The following is a 21,026-nucleotide window of genomic DNA, read 5'->3' as shown; positions in this document are numbered from 1 at the left end:
CGGGAGCTTCCTCACAAACATGAAGGGAAACTCCACCCAGTCCAAATACAAAGTACAGTTAACAGTAATTTTTCGAAATCGTAACATCGGGCATGATGTCACGTCACTATACTGTACAATATCTATAGTATTCTAAATGCCCTTTAACTTTCCGGTTAGATGAACCAAAAATAGGATTGTGTATTATATCGATGCGTGAAACAAGCTTCTATGCAACAATTCATATAAAGGACATCTGTACTTCGTAGAGCAATAAAACACCGTGCCGATTATTTTTTCATTGACAACTCGTGATCTTTCCAACAATGTCTAAACACGATATGCGCTATCGAAGCGGGATTGTTAAGATTAACGAAATTGCTATAATAAGCAAAACGGTGTGAATATTATGGCAGATTGAGCTGCTCAATAGACGAAAATACAAGGACTACCAGGAAACTGATTGAGAAACATTACGAATGGTCTGTGTAAGATCGCCGTACAATGCTGCTGGTGTCAGTAAAAATGCAAAAGGGATTGAGGCGCCCAAAAAAAGATTGCAACTACCTCGAAATGACCTTCATCGGAGTGGTTGACCGCTGGGGTTGACTATATTGCGATTAAATTATCTAATTGTAGTAACAAGCAGAGAGGAACGGCGTATGTAAAAACTGTACATTTGCAACTTTTGTTCTTGCCTTCCTATCACGACATTGTTGTTATCGTATGCGCTTATATATATCTGTAGGATTTGTAGTTTACGTTAGGTACCTTTTAGAATAAGCCCTTGCAGCCAGTAAAACCTATAGAAAGAGTGGCTTCTAACAAACTTGGATATCCTAAAAATTTGGATTGACATATAGCGGGAAAGTCTACGTGTGCCTCTATCGAATATGAGCTTGATTGCTTTACAAAAATCAGATGAAATCCACTAGAATTAGAATAATTAAGTCAAGTAGATTTCTTCCTGGTATTGATCGCATCTTACATATTTAGGTATATTTTACGACGTATGAGAAAGACGATTAGGAGCAAAGTCGATTTAAAAGGAACTGTTTCTTTCGGAGCATATTCTTCATTTGTTAATTTGTTTATTCAGCAATCTTGTATTTTTTTTCACAAAGTAATTATAATTACAGTGGTAGTTTTTGTATGTACATATTAAAGTACAGTTCAATTGCATTAATGGTCATCTACTATCTCTTGTTTTTTTTCGTTGACGTTAATTTTTTAAGCGCTTGGTTAAAATGCCTTGCCTCTACGACCACCTTCTCATTAGAATCCTTCGCTAGTTGTTCAGTGAGCGCGCTTATCGATGCCGTCTTGACTAGTGCAGCCAATTCGGCTCCTGAAAAGCCATTCGTGGCATCGGCAAGCTCGTCGAATGTTACCCCGCTTATTGGTGGCTTAGTTGCGTTTTTAGTAAGCGCTCGAATAATACTGACTCTATCGTCTCTTGACGGAAGGCCGACATGTATGACGTGATCGAGTCTACCAGGTCTCAACATCGCAGGATCAATGATATCTGGTCGATTTGTCGCAGCCAAAATAAATACTTGCTTACGCGGTTCTAGGCCGTCCATTTCGGTAAGCAGTTGGTTTACGACGCGCGATGCGGAGCCCCCACCGTCTGATGCATCTGAGCGTCTTGGACAGAGTGCGTCAAGCTCGTCGAAAAAAATTACGCAAGGTGCCGATGCTCGAGCCCGTTGGAACACTTGACGAATAGCACGTTCGCTCTCCCCCACGTACATATTAAGCAGCTCAGGACCTTTTACTGAGATAAAGTTTATACCACTTTCGTTCGCAACAGCTTTAGCTATCAGAGTCTTGCCACAGCCAGGCGGCCCATGCATGAGGATGCCAGTTGATGTGTTTAACCCGAGAGCGTCGTATTGTTCACGATGTTTAACCGCAGTCATAATATGAACTTGCAATGTTTCCCGGACATCGTTCATCGCTCCTACATCTTCCCACGTTACGTCGGGTATTGTCGCGAAACCCTCCCGTTTTGCTGAAGGCTGCACCAAGGATATCGCTTCGACAAAATCGGCCTGAAGAATACGAAGACTGTCGAGTTCCTCTTCATTCAAATCCCACTCTGCTTTGAGCGTCGAAAGGGCCTGGTCGAGTAAGATCGCAAATTTGTTATCACTACAGTTTACCTGTTCGAGCTTACTTGCTTCCATGGCCTCGGCCAAGCTATCATTTTGCTTCAATGCGTTACGCTTTTCTTCAATTGATAAAATTAACCTCTTGACAGATAAAACGGTCGCTTCTCTAGTGAGCGCTGTAAGATCTGCTCCAACAAATCCGGGTGTTAAATGAGCAATCCTATCAAAATCAAAGTTCTCCTCCAGCCGAAGGCTCCTACAAAGCACACGTAGAATACGCGACCTCGATTTTTCTGAAGGAATCCCTAAGGCAATCTCCCTATCGAATCTGCCCGCTCGTCGTAAAGCAGGATCAAGACTATCCGGTCGATTCGTAGCTCCGATCAGTAGAACCTCCTGCGGCAGTTCTCGTGAGCTCAGGTCATCAACGCACGTGAGAAGTTGGGCTACAATTCGGCGTTCCATTTCGCGTTGTGCAGTTTCACGTTTCGGCGTAACAGCATCAATTTCATCAATGAAGAACACGCATGGAGCGGCAGCGACAGCCTGCGCGAATAGGTCCCGGATGCGTTGTTCTGATTCACCCGATATCTAAAAATACACAAGGACACTCTGTGTTAAATTATAGAGTACAATTAACCAAGCAGCGGAGATTTGCAGCACGTAACTTAAACTCAAATGCGAGCAGTGCTCTACCATCGTTAGGTGGTAAACATATTCGAGTCGAGCATACGTTTAAGTGAGTTGAAAGGAAGTCGGAGCATTTCACTTTATACTATAAAACTTGTAAATTACACCACACTAAATAGATAGTAAATAGGGAATGGAGGGACAATGATATTGTACTTTTCGCCCACTTACCCCTGCTACAATTTCGGGTGCTGCAATTTTTAGTAGTGGTAGCCCAAGCTCTCCTGCGATAGCTCCAGCAAGCATGGTTTTACCACACCCTGGAGGTCCGTGCAGGAGAAACCCTCTAGGTGGTAGAACCCCCAGATGACGATAAAGTTCCGGGTGGGTCATGTGCATTAGCAAATTAACAACCTCGAGCAATTTGTCTTCCATTCCACCTACATCTGCTAACTTCATCTGTAATAAATAATAATGAAATGACCAACAAAGATTAACTGTTTAAGCTTCCGAAAGTTTTCTACGCAATTTGTAAGTAATGAACAAAAACTGAACACAACTTATACTGATTTTCGTCATGCGCTATATACTTTGCAAGTAAGATTAAAGAGATCATGATCTTGAAGTTGGGCTAAAATGCTGGCTAGAACACTTCTATCATAAACATAATATTTGTGACCCCTAATATAGCTTTCAACAGTTCAGTACGTTTGTATGCTAAATAGATGCACTTATGGAGTTGACTCACCGTGGGGTAAGCAAGTTGAACCCCTTTATCATTTCTGCTGCTCTTTTTTTTTTTGATAGCCTGTTCCACTTCACCATCAACATGTCCGTCTCCCTCAGCAAGGCGCTTCTTGGAGTTTAGTGTCTTCGGAATAAGGTCATCTGTAGATCCCTTTGGTGTGGACGACGAATACAATTTTATCAATGAACGATTTGCCATATTACTTTCTAAAATTAAGATATTCCAAAAAAGCAATATTAATTTTATATATACGATATTATATATATATCTTTTATATATAATTTTATATATAAAAGTATATACACGTTCGAGCGTATCTGATCTATTGATTAGTCTCAAAAGGATCTGGTTGGCAACGATGTAAATCATAATTATATGTCACGTAAATCCGACAAGAAAATACCGATTCGAAGAAGGACAAAAATGCTTAGCTGAATGAAACGAAAAAACAGTTGAATTTTTAGGTTGAAACAACTGTAGAAATATACAGTAAGAATAACGTCAGCGCAGTGACGCATTTTATTGAATATACCTGTCCTATTAGCCTCAAGCATTTCTTCATCGACGTTGAGTGCTCGAAAGCAGTCAGTTATCAGATTCTTGAAAGCTGCTCTTTTTCTCCGTTCGTATTCAGGATATTTGCGTCGCAATGCATCTGCGAGGTCATCTGCGTCCAGGATATGCCCACCTGATTCGATCAATGTGGTTTTACAACGGCGTATCAATATGGGATCAACTATAAGGGAAAAGAAAACTATTAGTACGTTTGTTTTGACTGATTTTTTTTTCCGTTACAACCCAGATCTCCCAATGCTAAATATGCATTAACATAATGCGGTTATAGATTTACCAGGGATACAGTCTTCATATCCCTCTTGCAGTATAATTTAAATCATCTTTCTGTTCAATGGCACACGGGTAATACTAGCGTGTCTTATATAAGTGCATAACCTCTAATAGGGGTTAACACATAATGCATTAGTAGATACACAAAAATTACAATCGTTTTGCTGTTTATTACTTTATTAAGCAGTTTCCATTTTACACTTTAAAATATACTACGTTTTTTCTTGTCTGCTTGTCTATAGAACAACTACTGAAAAGTACCATCCCGCAGTTTTTCTTAATACGAAGCTAATTCAATTACGTGTCATTTGCATTCCTCATAATCTAAATAGAGTACCTATTACTACAAATGCTGCAATACAACCATTTTAATGGGTGACCTGATACTTTTTTTTACTTACTCCGTTTAAGCAGCTGAAATCTTTGGGCATCTCGCGCCATTCCACGGCACAATCCCGTTTTCACTTCTAAGGACAGCTCACAAGTTAAGAACTCACAGCCTAAATATTATTTGACCGACTGAGTCCATAAAAGGAATACCCGCACAACGAGGGATAGCGGCTCTAATATCGCCTGCCACTGTATACTGACCATGTAAGAGCTCCACCGCCTCTGCTGCGATGAGCGCGCACGTGCTCAACAGAGACAAACAGGAAAAAGCTTAAGGTTGGTGATCGATATTGACCAGCTGGTCAACGAATGAACGCATTCGCATACTTGATTGTTGTCCTAGGCTGGTCAGATTCTGGAAGCGGAAGCTCTGCGATTGGCATGTATATGTTGACATGCATTGCATATATTATATAGTATGTGTATAATGGTAAACATAGAACCAGGCAGGTGCTGATGATTAAAGTAAAGCGGAAAAAGGTCGCCTTTTTCTTTTGACGCAACACCGAAATTAACCCTTTAACATTCTCATGCTTATTTTATTGTTATGAATAGCTAATTAAGAAGACAAAATAAACAAAACGAAATCGGTGTAATCACTGCTCAATGTATACAGAAATATCTTTTCACTGGATATTCATCAAAGCGCCAGGCAGCAAGTCAGCGAAATTTATTGTGTAAAAACTAACCTTCTTTATTTATGCAAATTGTCTTTGTCAAAGCTGTGATATGGATAGACATACTTACTTAATGCTGCTCAATAAAACTTCACTTATCAACAGTATTTCTACAGATTGCTACAAGTAGCATCATATATATTACGGAACGGGATCATTCGGTTAGGCCTTGAAATCGGCCATTGGATCTTTCTCCCACCATCATATCAGACGATGATGCTACGAACTCTCCACCATCCACCACTTTTAACATTTGCGGATAAGGCAGCATTTAGACAAAATTCGTTTTTGCCGCTTCTGTTCGCTTGTATCTTTCGAAGTAAGCGAGTCCGATATGGATTACTCCGCAGCATTCATGCCAGCGATATAGTGAGCACCCTATGATAGAAATGTTGCCATTCTAGACGTTGTTGTTGTTCTTCCTATAGCCAAACAGTTGGCTGTTGAATGACGAAAAGTGTGGGTGTTATTCTAAGCAAGCCAGCGGTTACTATTTGTCGCCAGCGGCGTTCATCGTTAACGACCGAGGCACACTAAGAGCTCGGCTAACCGTACGTGCCAACAGAAGAACAGCGCATTACTACCGCTGGTTGTAGCGGTCAAGGGCAGCCCTCTGTTCTGATCATATTAATTCTGTGTGGGGTCACAAACTGCAGAGCACTAACAGCGCAATGTAGGGAAAGTAAAGTGTAGGAGCCAACCCTAAATAAATAGTTATAGGTGCCTGTTACCAGAACAGAACCCTGCAGTGGCTTTATGAACTTATCTTTATAAACATTCTAATTGCAATAGGATAGTGGTCACAGCTTAAGGCGATAATGTCTGCTAGCTAGTTGCCGCTACGAGCGGTTTGTTTGGCTGATGTTGATATAAATATGTGGAGCTTGGTAGCTGTAGTAAGCTGAGCTTAATTTGAACACGAGCGTGTCGCTGATCCGCTCACTGAAATCGAATAGTTTGATTAGAAATAAGACCGCGACAGCGGATTGTCGTCGATCAGGTGGCAGAGCGGCATCGAAGGGAATATCGCAACATTAGTCGCTTCCAACTGATTAGAACGACACAATTGGTCGGTCAAACAGGAAAAGATCTTAGAGATAACTGGCAGTGAGAGTAACGATGGAGAACCGAAATAAAAGCTTAATAGTATTGCTCTGGAACAGCGCTATGACGAGAAAAATCATTTAAACATCTCGAGGATTATTGTGTACATTATTGTTTGTGCGTGTATGTGTTTGTGAATGCGCCTTCGATAGGAACGCAAACGAGCGACAACGAAGACCGACGCGATATTACTTGGTAGGTTAACTTACGGAAACATTTAGGGACAGAAAAAAGTTTCGCTCTGTTCGATACCGTTGTATGTCTGAGCGTTCTAATATCTAGTATGTCGAGTTGTTATTGAACGTGAGGTATATGTGTGTATTGACTTGCCAGCCAGTAGCTTGTAAATACAATTCTAAACGAGGAACGAATTTTTACATAGGTAGGAAAAATTATGCTGAAGGGTAGTGAAAATTATTTTTCGACCCCTGTACGAAAAACACTGCATTTATGATCCTATTGATAGGGGGCTGGCTAGCTGACTATGCAGCAGAGGGTCCTAAGTCCTGCTGGCACCTGCTGACCGTACTACACAACCTGTGTGAATAAATAATTCGCTTAAATGGGAAAACTCATTCAAATTTATATTGGATTTATATAATTTATTTAAGTACTCGAAGTGGGTCGCCGAATATCGTAAATTTATGAGTGGCTCAAAGGATCATATTCGACGGACTCCGATCTTCGTCCACGTCATTCTTATCAGTCTTGCGCCATAAAAGAAAGTGCCGCTGTTGGATGGCTCGAAAAAAAAGGCGAGCTTGCAACCGACGACTTATTGAATGGTATTTCTTGCTTGCAAAGTATTGTTCTGAGTCTCTCCTGAGATAGTTGTTGTTGTTCCTAAACCATCATGACCTGTTGTTACATAATCTCGTTTATGAAGCCAACAGGGATGTGTAAATATTAGATACTATGTACATTATTTGGGACGCTATAGGGGCACCGGGCACCACTTTTAGGTTTTTCCAGGATGGTGAGCGCTATTAGGCTGGAATATAAATTGAACTTATATTCTGCTCGTCCTTTGTCCTGGATTAGTGGTTTTTTTTTAATACTAATTTGACTAGAATGCGCAAAAAAGCCGACCCGGTTGGCCTAAGTATTTCAACCCAACAATTGGTTCGACTCACAGCGCCGCCGTTTTCACTTAGTCAGTCCTTTCCCTTTTGTGCAATGCAGTTTCCATTTCATAACACATATATATAATTTCCATATTATTATAACGCGTGCCTTCGCCGCAAATTGATCTTTTTTTTGTGTTTTTGGCGCTAGGTTGAGAGAATTCAGATAAACATACAAGTAGTACTCATGATTCCTTGGACTGGTAGAACGTTGTTCGTAACTTTGAAGATTGACTGAAACTTTTACGTGGCTAGTGCAAAGTTTACCCAGTTTGGTGGACATGCAATTATTTCTCTTTAAAGGTTTGCGTTGCTATTCATTATGTAGATATAAATGGTTTTATAAAACACAGCAGACTCCCAAGTGGCAATTTTCACACAAGTAAGAAAGTTAAGCGCACGTAAGGAAACAGAATCGTGTTTTTGTTCGCACATTTTTTATATTTAAACTTTTGAGTAATGGTTAGGATAGCTATGGTTGTATCCACAAGGGGCGTACAATCTCGCTAACTAACAACTATCCTCTCTGGTTCGGGTTTTATGTCCGCTATCGCCACTAGGCATTTCAGCAAACGGCTGGCTTTCAGCACGAGACGAACTCTACCTATACTCGGGTCGAACCTACGTTAAATACGCTATCCGTTAAGTTACTAAGTTATAGAAAGATTCGCTACCGTTGTTTCATGCCACAGTTCTGGTTGGTACATATATATATATATATATATATATATAGTATAAGTTACACGAGGCAGATTTTCAACTGCTTTGTGCCGGTTTCAGTTGAATTATGATATAGGTACTAGGCTGCTACAAGCGAAATTAACGGGTTTTGAAATGAAATAACTTTCGAACTAAGCGACCTTAGCAGACGGAATTTTGCTGCTAACATGTGAAAACCGCTTGAGTTTGAAAGAAGAGGTTTCAAAGAAAAAATCACCTTATAATCTCGAAAATGGAGGCTCATTATTTAAGCTTTTGTTGTTCGCCGGGAAACTTTGTCGAAGATTGGTGAAGACATTAAGCCCTAAGTGGAGACACACTGAGTGAAGGGCGCAAACGTTTCGAGAGCCGAGATGGAAGTGTTGAGGACCAACAAAAATATGACCAAATATCAGGATCCGAAATATAAGAATGCATTGCTGCAATTGAGGCGGCTCTTTACAGTAATAGAACTTGGAGTATAAAAGGTTTGTCGGACCAAACTGGCATTTTAAGTACTTCAAAGTTACACGCAATATACTGAAAATACCGAAACTCAGTAAAAATGGGTCCCTTGCGAATTGACCGGGCTAGTTAGAAACGTGTGTGGTCTGTTCCATGAGCGAGTTGCGGAAAAAATACGAGAGTATGGCGTCGCCCTCGAAAGAAATCAAATTCGGTGGCATTGTCGGGTATGTTCGGTCATAAGGTGATGTCGGGCCATGCAAGAGATATCATCTTGTTTACGGCCTTTTTTTTTAAATATATATTTTATTTTATTATTATGTATATTATTTTGCATCTTCAGATGTTTAGACTCCTTAAATCGTTAATCTTAATTTAAAAATTTCGAATACGCTATTTTAGTTGCAGTTATCATTTTTTAAATTGCTATCTTTTACTCAGTTTAACTAGGATACGACACACAGTTTAGAATGCCTACGATTCACAACGATTAAAAGATGTGTATATTTTTGCCCTTATATTACAAACAGCATGAAGTAGCAAAAATATAACACGGTTTATACGGCGTCTTACTGTATCATAATCTGAGCTTCGGAAAAAATGACGAGAAGCGACATTATTTGGTAGGTTATAAATCGAGTATAGTGTCTTCAGGCTTTCAAAAGGAAATGAGATTAACGATATCAATGTATAACCAGTAGGCCAAAAGTTTTTCAGATTTGATTAACTTTTCATCTTGTGGGCATATTATAACTACGAGACAGGCAAGTTACTTCCTTGGATACGTTATACATTTGATCTAGTCAAATAAGATTTAGCAGTTGCTTAAAACTTTATTGTAAATGTTATTAACTGATAAACGGGTTCCTTACAACTACAATGTGATGCCTTGAATACTTATCCTAGAAGACATTTTAAATATCATACTGGTCACATTTACTTAGCATATATCTCTTTAGATAAAAGAGTAATGTTTTCATTCCAGTTTTTCCAAATTTTCATTTCAGCATTGGTCGGCTTTCCCGTTCAATGCGGGGGGACAGTGGGGCCGCTGTGATGGTGTTACAGACGTCCGACGTAGATAACGTTAAGAACGAAGACTCCCAGGCGACACCTACCATCAGAGCCCGAACGCTTAGCCTGCGCGGTCTTCAGGGTGCGTCTGACGCTGATAGGGATTTCCGTTTCGCGATTGAGAGCGACCGGGCCGGACCACAGTCGACATCGAGACTTTCGCTCAGGAGATTCCAGAGAACACTTCACCATATGTCTCTACCGCCTGCGCTCTTAATGGACATTCAAGGGTCATTCTGGCGACGTTACGTACCGAAGATTCTTCTCTCACTTGCGTGCATTATCATCTATTGTGAGGTAAACTTATGTAAAAAGGAGCTTAGCGATGAATATTGTATGCATATACATAACAACTCGGGGCAGCGGTTAATTCTGGCTTAAAGTGGCTTAAAGTTAGACTTATCGCTCTGGTATGCAGGCTCTTACTTTTTCCTATATTAGGTGCAATCATTTTCGTAACTATCATAATGAAATCGAGATGGTTTGCTTCTTGTGTCGGTAACAATGATTCCATTTTCATTTGTAGGTTGTAATATACTACCTTGTGCTTCTTCAGTGCACATGGCCTCTGTTAGATTCTGCTACTCAGGAGCACAACATCCGGTCCGATCCCAACGCGGCTCCTCTCAAGGTACAACAATACCAGGACCCACTGTTTATACAGAGATTTTTTGTTTACTCGCACGAATAGAAAACCTCAGTAACTGCTAGCCCTGCTCCTGTCCTAATGCATAGTGATGACAAAAGCATCTTAAAGATTAATTAATTAATTGTTGCCTTTTTTCATCTATTTTGCACTGATTTTTTTCAAAAACGTTAGGTAATGATGGTTGCTGACACCCATTTGCTGGGTCCTTTTCGTGGCCACTGGTTTGATAAACTTCGACGAGAATGGCAGATGAAACGAACCTTCGCTACTGCTATGACTCTACATCAGCCTGAAGTGGTCGTTTTCCTTGGTGAGTATTTGATCTAAGCAGCTTAGGGAATCCTTGCCTATTAGAACAAAATATCGAGGATATTTGATCAAGACACAGACGATTTCATGTAAATTTGTCAGCTTAAATCAATGAAAAGCTGGTTCTAACACCATTACCTGGTGCTCACACAACATAAAAGGTAACACTGTTTGTATTGGTTGATATTGTGAAGCAATAGTCGAATATAATGATTGGAAGAGCTATAATAAATTGCTTGATAGTAAATAGCAAAGATTTTATTCAAGCATTACCAGAGCTATTCAGCATTTTTAATTTTAGTGTCGTAGATACTATGTATGTTTTAGTTATGCTCTACCTAATGAGTTGTACCTACTAGCATGAGCCGAATTATACTATTTCCTGGCATGGCTTTCTTTCAAAGGCGATTTGTTCGATGAGGGTCAATGGATGGACAATGTGCAGTTTAACCGGGACGTTCAACGTTTTAAGCGGATATTTCCTCAGGCGGAGAAGACGAAGTTTATCGTGGCAGCTGGAAACCACGACGTTGGCTTCCATTACAAGTTTGTATTCGGGACGAATTGACTTCAGAGTTAAGGTGGCATATTTAACGATAGTTTTTGGATTAAGACATTAGAGGTACATACACCTGTCGCACCAGCTCAGGCCCGGCATAGTCTACGCAGTTTGTAGGACTAAGCATTTTCTGCTTTGTAGATTTAACGCATTATATAAATGAAAATACATTCACATTACATGAGCTTCCTATTTATCTGTATGCTTTGTAGTATACCCACGTAGTTCGTATGCTCTGCAGTGGAACTTGTCGCGAATTTTAAGATTTAAGACGTAGTGGATTTAGACGTAATGGCGTAGACGCACCAGATACGTCGGATGGGATATGGTGGTCCTCGATTTTATCTAGAAAACAGAAAGATCTGGTTCTACGTGTGATTACTTATCTTTCAGTTGTTCGTAAATATAAAATATCAGTTGACGTCTTACATTTGACCCATCGATCACCGTGGCACTTCTCTAAGGTATAACATTCATTTATTTGTCGAAAGGATGGACGCCGTAAATTGTACGGACAGTATGATGACGGCCAGAGGCTTTACTGTTGTGACCCGGTTGTTACGTTTATTTTCCCACACAGGATGACCAAGGTGCTCGTAGACCGCTTTCAGAGGCTGTTTTCAGAGTCAGATTCAGGCGTGGAACTCATCACGGTCAAAGGAAGTGCATTCGTGTCCCTGAATTCGATAGCACTCGAGGGAGACCACTGTGCGATATGCACTGAAGCTGAAAAGGAGCTCAACAGAATTGAACAAATATTCAACTGCAGTCGAACGGTGGTGTGTATGAGAATAAACCCGACATTATCTTTTTCTGTGGGTTAATGTCCTTTGTTTGTAATGGCAGCCCTTGACTGCCGCAGATTGGCGCCCTGGAGGGGACAGCGTCCTGTAAGGTAGGACTAGTTAAATGATTAATTTAAAATAACTATTATTCTTGTAGAAGTAGGCTGGCTCTAAATCTATTATTTAAACCGGTTCATATATTTATTATTTATTCAGCACGAACGTCGCCCTGTGGATCGTAGCTGCGAAGCGCTTATGGCTCAATTACCTCATTACACTAGACCAATCCTCCTGCAGCATTTTCCGCTCTACCGAGCCAATGATCGAGGGTGTCAGGATCGCGACGGTGGACCAAACTCCGATGGTAATCGGGAACGATGGGAAGTTCTTTCTAAAGGTATAGTTGTACGTCTTGCTACATGAAACTGGGATATTCCTCAAATGGGAGCAGGTCGTAGCTTCGCAGGCTCAAAAAAATTGTGCCGCCTGATGGTCATATATCCGAATTCACTGCTTGCACTAATACGCGTGCCTTAAAACATACACAATAGACTGATCAAGCAGTACCTGTTTCACAAAAAAAAAATTGGACCGAAGATATTTCGATGACTACTAGTACTACTAGCGTACTAGTTAGCGTTATCCGGACTATGCCTTCTCTAAACCTCTTTATGATTTGTTTAGGCATGTCATAATGCTGACACAGGTTATGGAGGTGGGTCAACTAAACAGCATCAAATGAGTCTGCTATACCCTTTATTCGTATTCTTCGAATTTTACATCCGGTTTCGCCCGGTTGGATCTGTCATGGCAGACAGCGTTTTGTTTAGATAGCGATATCTATGTTTTTGCTATAGATCTTTTTTCTAACTTTTTTTTTGTGCTAGAATTGCATGAGAAGAACACTGCATTTTTGACAGATCTCTATCTAATACAAAGTCTTCCTTGTCTATTTCTTCACGCGCTAAAGACATGACTGCGCGTCTTTTGAAGCTCAATCCGCGCGCTGTATTTGATGGCCATTCTCACCATAGCTGCTCCATAGAACATAATGGTCCTCAAGGTCCGGTACCAGAGTGGACCTTGCCGTCGTTCAATTGGCGAAATAAGAATAATCCAGCGTTCGTGCTTGTACGTATATCATGTTTTCATTTAGCATTTGGAAATGTACTGTAGGTTATTTGCAAAGCTTCAACGCGGGGAGCGTTCCCCTACGAACCCTTCTTATTTGACAATCATTATATATATATATGCTGGCTTCAGAATAGGCAAACCATTTGTTTTAGAGTCTTGTATGAGTTACTGAAGTATACGTTACCACATACTCTCTGATGCTATTTAAAACAGATGCGGGAAGTTTTCTGTACGATGTTTTTGAGAAGCAGTAATGTTTTGTTGAAGAAGCTTAATCAGTTTTTGTATTGTAGTCCGTCTTCACGCCTAGCAACTTCGCGGTGTCCCAGTGTCGAATGCCACAAGAATCAACAGTAATGGCGTCCTACTGTGTATGTCTGTTAGCGCTGTGCATCTGGCTAGCGGTGCGTCGTTGTCGGCGGAACCGTTATCAAGGATTCATTAAACTGCCAATGCAGAGATCCTGACAGGAGTTGCTAGATGAACCAATTGTTCAGTATACTTTTCGAAGTAAGTATGCATCATCGTTACATCACAAATAGCGCCACATTTATATTTTTACCAAGCATTATTCTTCTGTAATGCCAGTGAACAAATAACACTGCGTTGGGTGTTGTTTCCCATTTCAGAATTTTTCGGACGTTTGATTGAGGACTTAAAATATAGGAGCCGGGTCTCGACCGAAATATCAACGTATAGTTTTACAATGGTTAACGTTCAAAGCGTTAGACTGAAACATTTTGCCTATGAGCTCGTAGCAAGAGTAATAGCTTTCTTTTCTTCTGGTACTAACGATTGTTTATATCGCTGAGCGAAGGGAAGCTTGGTTGCGCTGGGCGTCGCCAAGTGTACTACGAACCGTGATGAAAAAACGTGCTGATCTTTTTGTGAATACATGGCATATTGAAATTAGAACTGTCGTGGAAGCAATATGACAAGGTCTATGTAGCATAGCATGCTGCACTCCAGTGCCCTGTTCAAAAGGTTTTGTTATCGTCATACAACAAAGTAGCGATACCGCTGCTATATAAGTCATATTGTTAGCATTGCAACCAATAAAAAAATAGGAGTCTATATACTGAATGAGTAATTCTGAGCGGAGTCTAAGGATGGGTTTCATTTAGGGTGAATCTGGCTAAAAAGGCTCGTCAAAAAACTTTGCTAAAATTCAGGATGTTGAAACTTTGAATATTCCGTAAGTTGCGTGACGAATTCAAGTGTCTGAAAAAACAACATGCACTGGTAAATGAAGAAAAAAAGAAGCACTTCAAAGGGGCTGGGTTTTGGCTTCGGCGTATTCATACGAACTTAACGCGAACTGTGCACAGACATGTGCCTCTGTACATCAGTCGAGTTACTACCAATTGCGACCTATTCAGGCCGAGACAGGTAAAGCCGGAAATAGGCTAACAATTTCGTGTCTTCCTAAGATATGTAGCAAACTCACAAAGTAACAAAGCTTTTCATTTGTCTAGTCACTACCGAGGATGGATAAAACGAAACAGGGACATAGCACACATATGTTGTGTTTTTTAAGAAGTATCAAAGCCAATGACCAGTTCGTGCCCTGGGAAGCATGTGGGTACGTGTGCGAGATATTTTTCTATACAATACAGGAACAACATTCGCGTTATATAACAATGTACTGCTTCCGTAGTAGCTTCATAGGCCTTATTAAATTACTACATATGTAGGCGAGTATATGGACACTCTCGCTTCGAAATATTATACTATCTAACCTGCTTTTATTATACTGTGTAGCGAAAATGCCTAAACGCACGAGACCAGTCTACTATGCACTGGCAATATCGATACGCAAAAGTCCATCACTGATGGTATATAGATTAGCAATAAGCTAGGAGAAGTTCGCTTTGCCCAAGAACGCAATTTTTTCTTGTGTGCTTATGCGTTTTGTTTATTCGTTTGTGCTTATGGGCAGAATTTCATGTTCAGTTCATGTAAAATATTTAGGCAAATCTCAAGGGATATTAACATCCCTTAGCAATCTCCGCTAATCACATCGGCATCAGGATTTGTCAGTTGTTATCAATGTTTGCTTCCGTACCAAATTCAGATGGATTCCCCTTCGAATTTTCGGTATCAGTTGGTAAATGAACTTGGGGTGGTTCACGCTCGAGGTTAAATATCGTTTGAATTTTACCTCTACATATCGTGCTTTGTAAGTACATCATGCGCGCATCAGAACCGCGTCTCAATGTGGCGATAGGCGTAGGAAGTCTTTGTACAATAATTAACAGCGTAGCGCAATGATTTAGACCGTCAAGTTATTTACTTCCAAGTTGTCCAAGTAAGTTTCTTCATGTGTTCTCTTAAAAAGTAAAATATTCTAACTGGTTAAAACAAGACGTTGTTCTAACATAAGTGAGAGTTCGTTCATGGGCCTTTTACAAAGATGTAGACCTTGATACCTGTTCATGCTATTTTGTCAATTTGCTTTACATAGTGTTAATAAAAAAACACAGTAAAATACCGGAAACAGTGTGAAATTGCACTATTTTACACTACATTAACATTGTCCATCACCCTGAATATGAGAGAAAGACGAGGTTTGTTTTTGACAAACCCTTATTTGCGATAATCCGTTGACGGAAATTATTTGGGCGAATATGGAAAAGAATCACTTAAAATGACCAGCCCTTTATCTAATATGACACTTTTTTCATACTGTCAGAGATGTTTTGTTCTATGTAAGCAGAATAAGGTGTTTGAAATCAGAATATTGTTTAAACCAAACACATCTTAACATATGCAGATCTTTGTTAAAGCCAAATATACATAAAGCTATCGTCGATTCTTTTTGGTGCGTTTTAATTGTAACACTACATTATACAACTGTTTTTGCGTATACCGAGCATATACGCTTGTGCTGCGCGCTGTTTTTTGAAAAAAATATTATCTTCAAGACTGACGTCCTCGAAACATGTGCTATCTCCTTCAGCTCTTATTTTACCATTAGTACGTGCTTCCTCAATATATATATATATATATATATATATATATATATATATAGAACAAAGTTATATAGATAAAAAGACTAAAAACGAATCGCTGCTTATTGCGCACATCGTGTAAATACTTGATCATATTTTACTACCGTATTTACCATGTACTGAATATGTAAATGTTTATATTTTATTAGATAATAAAACTTATTTAAAAAGGTATTAACACACCTTTTTATATTACACCCTATTATGCGGTGATGTTGGAAAATAACGAATTTAGATGTTTACCTTACTGCACATATTGAGATAAAGGTTTGGTCTCGCTAGAAATAGTAACAAGAAAATTGGGCTCAAAGCTCACAAACGATATCCTCTAAGGATCAATAATCCAGCAGACAGAGTAAGCATTCAACAACAACAACAACAACAACTAGTATGCTCGTCTGTTTGTTAAACATTTCCATGAAAGTTTCTATTAGAGCAAGATGCAGGCAGATCTATGTTGACAGATTGAACTACGTTACTTATTAGGATAATCCATATGAGATAGTATCTGATCACATTTTACGCCTTTCCTGGAGGAGAATCAATAGGACCAAAGCTCAATGCTAAACGGAGCGATAAATCGACTACGATATTGTGAGGAACAAAACAAAAAACACATTTAAGGTAACACTTTTATAAGGTTATACTGCTAATAATATAACAGGACAATGCATTGTCTATGCGTGGATTGGCTACGGCGAAGGCGTTCTGGGGTAGGTACGAAGCGATAGCGCGATGAAGAGACTCCGTATGATCGAACAAAGATGGCCAAGCAATAAAGCGATAATATTGAAGTAACTGCGCTCTTGTTTTTTAAAATCTATTACTTTTTTTTTTAATAGCATTAGTTTCAACTCATGTGTGTTTCCTATGCTAAGGCTAATGGGAATATCTGAAAATCAGCGACGGATCATGGCGGTTCAAGTTGTCAGTTGCCGGAACTGCGTATTGGGGTGCAGAAAGTACCTAGTAAACGAGTTGTCGACAGTAAACCAATTAAATAGCTAAACAACAAAACATTTTCGATATTTTAATGTAACTGAATGCTCCTTATTACAACTTACAACTTATAATTACGTTACTAAATCCAACTGTTCGCCCACACACCTATCGATCACTACAATGTGATTGGACCTAATATAGGACTTTTCGTTCCACAAAAAACAGACAGATCGCCATCAAAGGCACTTGAAATCGATCTCTTCCATATATGTTCAGCTGAAAATTCAGGAAATCTTTTGGGTGACCCAGGACCTAGATCCGGCGATTTTTAATGTCCCCGTCGTCAACGTTCAACTACCTCATCTATTTTCCGTCGATGATGCATTTTGTGTCATTTATTAATTCATCTTTTCACTTAATCACTGGGTTCATTTTAGATTGACTTCACCTAGACAATACACCCAGGGCATTTTCTTTGTACCCTTGTCACAGTTCTCTTGGGCGAATTTGCAATGGTTCAGGTAACGCCTGCCATCAGATCCACACACGGGGTCCATGATAGGCAAGCATTTCTCTGGACATCGTGACGACGCGAAATCGACGCACGTCTTTAGCGGAAGCATTTTCACCTACAGTTGTGTGAACAGATATACATGGTACCGGCATATTAAGCAAAGCATTGTTCTGTCATTTGCTATTAAAGCCAATTGAAGATGTCAAAATCCAGTTCATAGTTAATTGCTGATTTAATTATTACAGAGCGAGCAAATCCGAAAACTTGCTCCTACCAGCCATTGGGCGGGCAAGTTTTAATGACTAATTCTACCGACTGAGTAAAACGAACGTTTATGGTTCCTATTGAACTCAGAAGACTTTCAAGACGACCGAGGTCTGCCGTAGCAACACTATGCGTAGTAGGCCCAAGAATAGGTAATTAGATGCTTCCTCCTATCCCCCATATATACATATGTTCAGAGAAACGCAAGGAAACAATACGACATCGATAATTTCGAAATGTCGTTTTCGCAGGTTACTTACATGCGAGTTGTTCAGGTCGTCACCGCTGGCTTCACAAACCGTCTTACGGAAGAAACATTCGTTGTAATGAATGTCCCCCTGCGAGTCACACACTGGTTCGTAGATTGGAGCGCAGGTTTCCGGACATCCAGCAAGTTTTCGTGCCTTGCGCGCCTCCGACAGACAATATGCAAGCTCGATAATCTTCATGCGTTTACCACAATTTTTGCGTTGCATCGCGCAGTAGTTGAGGTAAAGCACCTTGTCTTCCCCGCAAACCGGATCATATATATCAAGGCACTAAACGTCAAATCGAATTAATTAAAGGATATTTCTTGGGCCGCTGCTACATCTATCTAGGATCTTAATACGGTCACAGGGCCTTTGCATATACTTTCTCATAGGCATGGACAATACAGTGTGGAAAATCTATCGATTGGTATTCTGTTGTTGATAATATCAGTTGTACTAAAATTACACTATACATGCCTTGTCCGGGCAAAGAGACTGTTTGTCCGCACAGAGGTCCCACTCTTGACGTTCAATAGGGGAATTTTGTTCACAGGAGGCTCGTTGAAGGGCACACAACGACGAATAAACATTTGAATCTGTTCCGCATACAGGCTTCGGGTAGCGTTCCTCTTCCATTTCCTTTCCGTTTGCACCTATGCATACCTTAATTTCTTTAACGCAGTTCTCATTCGCAGATAGACCTAACTTCTAATATCGTTGTAAGAAGCCGATTCAAAGTTAAAACGTATAACTAGATTGATTGACTGTACGAACATTCTGAACAAACTTACTGGCTTCATTCACTCACCTTCCGCTCGACCACATATTCCGCAGGTGTTAAACGGCACATCTGTTGAGCCTTTGGCCTCTTGCGGAGAAAAAGTTGATTTGGCATTGCCGCCAGTTACAAAAGACAGCGACGTGAGGAGGAACGTAGCGATCAGTATTAGTGTGAACCGTTGCAACCGAAGCGGCTGGTGCGTCCGTGAGACTAGCATTATTCTAATAACCGAAAACATATATAGCAGGACACAAATTAGATGCTAATGACGTTTCTTACATTGGCCTGAAACTAACTAGTCTCCCAGTGTTAGATCTTATTCTAATAGTAGTTTTCAGCTTATCTCGTTTTCTCTTTAGTAGATTTCGAACGAAGCGACGGGTAACTTAGGCGAACTTCTTTACGGACTATACAAGCATGTACCTAAAAATGGGAACCGGACGTGCTCGCTGGTGACGCCTAACACGCTTTTTCAAGGCACACTATCGACAGTTCGTGTATAAACAGGCTTACAATCTGTTTCCGTTCACTGTTGAGCCGTATCTACGATACTATCGTTATTTTCTTATTAAAGCTTAAATAAAATACACCATTCTCCCACGCGTCTATAACGAGCATCTGCTTTTATGTACGCGCTTTACCCACGTCTCACCATACGTTCCTGTTCTCTAAATATGTATCCTGTTCAAGTTGTAAATGTGGCGTATTGAGAGTTAGCAACATTTTTGCTTTTATTACAGAACTCCACTTTTAAGGATGAACGCGTTAACCCAGGTTTTAGCAGTTTATTCCCAGTTATTTCTAACAAAGAGCTTTTCCCCAAATATTCCCGGCTGGCAAACGAATTTCAGTATTACTCGACACTGCTGGAAATATTTTTTGGCGCGACACACAAGACCAAGTTCATTAGCATCACTAGCACTGCTATTCTACAACAATGCCAAGTTTTACATTGTTACTTTGTAGCAGTAGATTAGGCACAAACTTTTCTTGAGCTACCTTCTAAGGCTAGACGATAAAATGCCGCGCTCCCGAAACTGCTTGCTCCACTAAATGCTCGACAAGAAGCCAGAAATCAATGGGATCTAGTTTTCCTCTTTGTCACTTCAGTCTATAGACGCGATTCGAGCAGGACCACTGCGATCGTCTGACTACTGTCAACTGTCCTTCCACGAGTGGATGTCTGTTGGAAGAGGTTTCACTGGCTCGTAGAAGAGAGATCGCCGAATCGTTGAGAGAAAACGATCCGCAACGGCGATGTAATAGCTGCCGAGGGAGGGAGGCAGGCAAAATTACGCGCTATGTACGGACGACTGCCAAACTGTGTCCAAAATTTTTGTGGGTGGCTGCGCGTGCGTGCGTGCGTGCGTGCGTGCATGTGTGTGTGTGTGTGTGTGTCTCCGCGTCGTGGTAATTGCCCTGGCTTGCTTGAAATTTGCAAAGGGCATAACTACCAGCAGAAATTATAGTAGACAAAGAAGAACCAGATCTCTAGTGCCGCTTCACCAGAAGACTTGATCACCGTAAAGGGTTCGCGAAAGGCGATATGTTTGCAGCGCATTGCGAAATTGTCATCTTTCGTGGATCGGCCATTTGCTTCCATCCAACAACAAAGATGCGACGTTTTCGAAACCGGCGGAGAGGATTCACTCATTTGGGCGTCGCTGAACGTACACAATATTCAGAACTCAGCGGTGCTAATGCTCGATTGGTGTAACCGGTCGTAGACGTTGTGGCGCGAATTTTGCACAGCAGAATAAGACAACGAACGAAGTGACGACTTCGACGAAGAACTAAACAAGCCGTATCCGAAAGGACGAACCCCCTCTCGTCGCAGGATGAGCGGCAATTATGATCGGTAGAGCGATCTTTAAAGCCACTACAACGGCCACCGCCCACAACACCTAGTCCCCGCCACTTGAGGATAATCCCCCTCAGACGACCCGTCATTGCCCTGGACAAATAACCATTTACAGC

General features: G+C 40.6%; 3 protein-coding genes across 6 annotated transcripts; 1 reads left to right on the top strand and 2 right to left on the bottom strand.

The window, feature by feature from the left end:
• Nucleotides 1-1,034: 1,034 nt before the first annotated feature.
• LOC111265142 (nuclear valosin-containing protein-like) lies at nt 1,035-5,012 on the bottom strand. The gene is made up of 5 exons (XM_022841557.2): nt 4,719-5,012; nt 4,004-4,207; nt 3,472-3,677; nt 2,955-3,182; nt 1,035-2,684 (listed from the first exon to the last, which is right to left on the bottom strand). The coding sequence occupies exons 1-5, from the start codon at nt 4,756-4,758 to the stop codon at nt 1,176-1,178; spliced, it is 2,187 nt and encodes a 728-aa protein (XP_022697292.1). The 5' UTR covers nt 4,759-5,012; the 3' UTR covers nt 1,035-1,175.
• A 790-nt stretch (nt 5,013-5,802) lies between these two features.
• On the top strand, nt 5,803-16,103 carry LOC111265143 (metallophosphoesterase 1). Of its 3 annotated transcripts, none has more exons than XM_022841560.2 (10): nt 5,803-6,683; nt 9,784-10,147; nt 10,377-10,481; nt 10,671-10,809; nt 11,213-11,354; nt 11,948-12,146; nt 12,369-12,549; nt 13,123-13,283; nt 13,580-13,796; nt 13,916-16,103. In XM_022841560.2, the coding sequence occupies exons 2-9, from the start codon at nt 9,806-9,808 to the stop codon at nt 13,751-13,753; spliced, it is 1,443 nt and encodes a 480-aa protein (XP_022697295.1). In that variant the 5' UTR covers nt 5,803-6,683; nt 9,784-9,805; the 3' UTR covers nt 13,754-13,796; nt 13,916-16,103. The 3 variants fall into 3 exon arrangements, with proteins under 3 accessions (XP_022697295.1, XP_022697294.1, XP_022697293.1); XM_022841559.2 differs by lacking the exon at nt 5,803-6,683 and adding an exon at nt 7,146-7,273; XM_022841558.2 differs by lacking the exon at nt 5,803-6,683 and adding an exon at nt 8,680-9,003.
• Nucleotides 10,748-20,208, bottom strand: LOC111265145 (uncharacterized). Of its 2 annotated transcripts, none has more exons than XM_086970362.1 (5): nt 20,049-20,208; nt 19,077-19,270; nt 18,746-18,921; nt 18,278-18,556; nt 10,748-10,846 (listed from the first exon to the last, which is right to left on the bottom strand). In XM_086970362.1, exons 2-5 carry the CDS (start codon nt 19,264-19,266, stop codon nt 10,832-10,834), a joined length of 660 nt encoding a protein of 219 aa, XP_086826488.1. In that variant the 5' UTR covers nt 19,267-19,270; nt 20,049-20,208; the 3' UTR covers nt 10,748-10,831. The 2 variants fall into 2 exon arrangements, with proteins under 2 accessions (XP_086826488.1, XP_022697299.1); XM_022841564.2 differs by lacking the exon at nt 10,748-10,846 and adding an exon at nt 16,912-17,868 and having other exon boundaries at nt 20,049-20,205.
• Nucleotides 20,209-21,026: the final 818 nt, after the last annotated feature.

The sequence above is a fragment of the Varroa jacobsoni genome, unplaced genomic scaffold, assembly GCF_002532875.2.
Source record: "Varroa jacobsoni isolate VJ856 unplaced genomic scaffold, vjacob_1.0 scaffold_936, whole genome shotgun sequence".
Lineage (NCBI taxonomy): Eukaryota > Metazoa > Arthropoda > Arachnida > Mesostigmata > Varroidae > Varroa > Varroa jacobsoni.
This window is presented reverse-complemented; position numbering and strand designations above follow the sequence as displayed.

Bases quoted from the DNA above. Each gene is read 5' to 3' on its own strand.
- LOC111265145 (XM_022841564.2), bottom strand. From the start codon at position 19,266: ATGCTAGTCTCACGGACGCACCAGCCGCTTCGGTTGCAACGGTTCACA. The intron at 18,557-18,745 runs GCATGTATAGTG...TTTGACGTTTAG, and splicing joins AGTCTCTTTGCCCGGACAAG to TGCCTTGATATATATGATCC. The intron at 17,869-18,277 runs GTAAGTAACCTG...ACACAACTGTAG, and splicing joins ACGACCTGAACAACTCGCAT to GTGAAAATGCTTCCGCTAAA.
- LOC111265142 (XM_022841557.2), bottom strand. From the start codon at position 4,758: ATGGCGCGAGATGCCCAAAGATTTCAGCTGCTTAAACGGA. The intron at 3,183-3,471 runs GTGAGTCAACTC...TATTTATTACAG, and splicing joins TTCAACTTGCTTACCCCACG to ATGAAGTTAGCAGATGTAGG. The intron at 2,685-2,954 runs GTAAGTGGGCGA...GTGTATTTTTAG, and splicing joins CACCCGAAATTGTAGCAGGG to ATATCGGGTGAATCAGAACA.
- LOC111265143 (XM_022841558.2), top strand. From the start codon at position 8,930: ATGAGCGAGTTGCGGAAAAAATACGAGAGTATGGCGTCGCCCTCGAAA. The intron at 9,004-9,783 runs GTATGTTCGGTC...TTTTCATTTCAG, and splicing joins AAATTCGGTGGCATTGTCGG to CATTGGTCGGCTTTCCCGTT. The intron at 10,810-11,212 runs GTGAGTATTTGA...TTTCTTTCAAAG, and splicing joins TGAAGTGGTCGTTTTCCTTG to GCGATTTGTTCGATGAGGGT.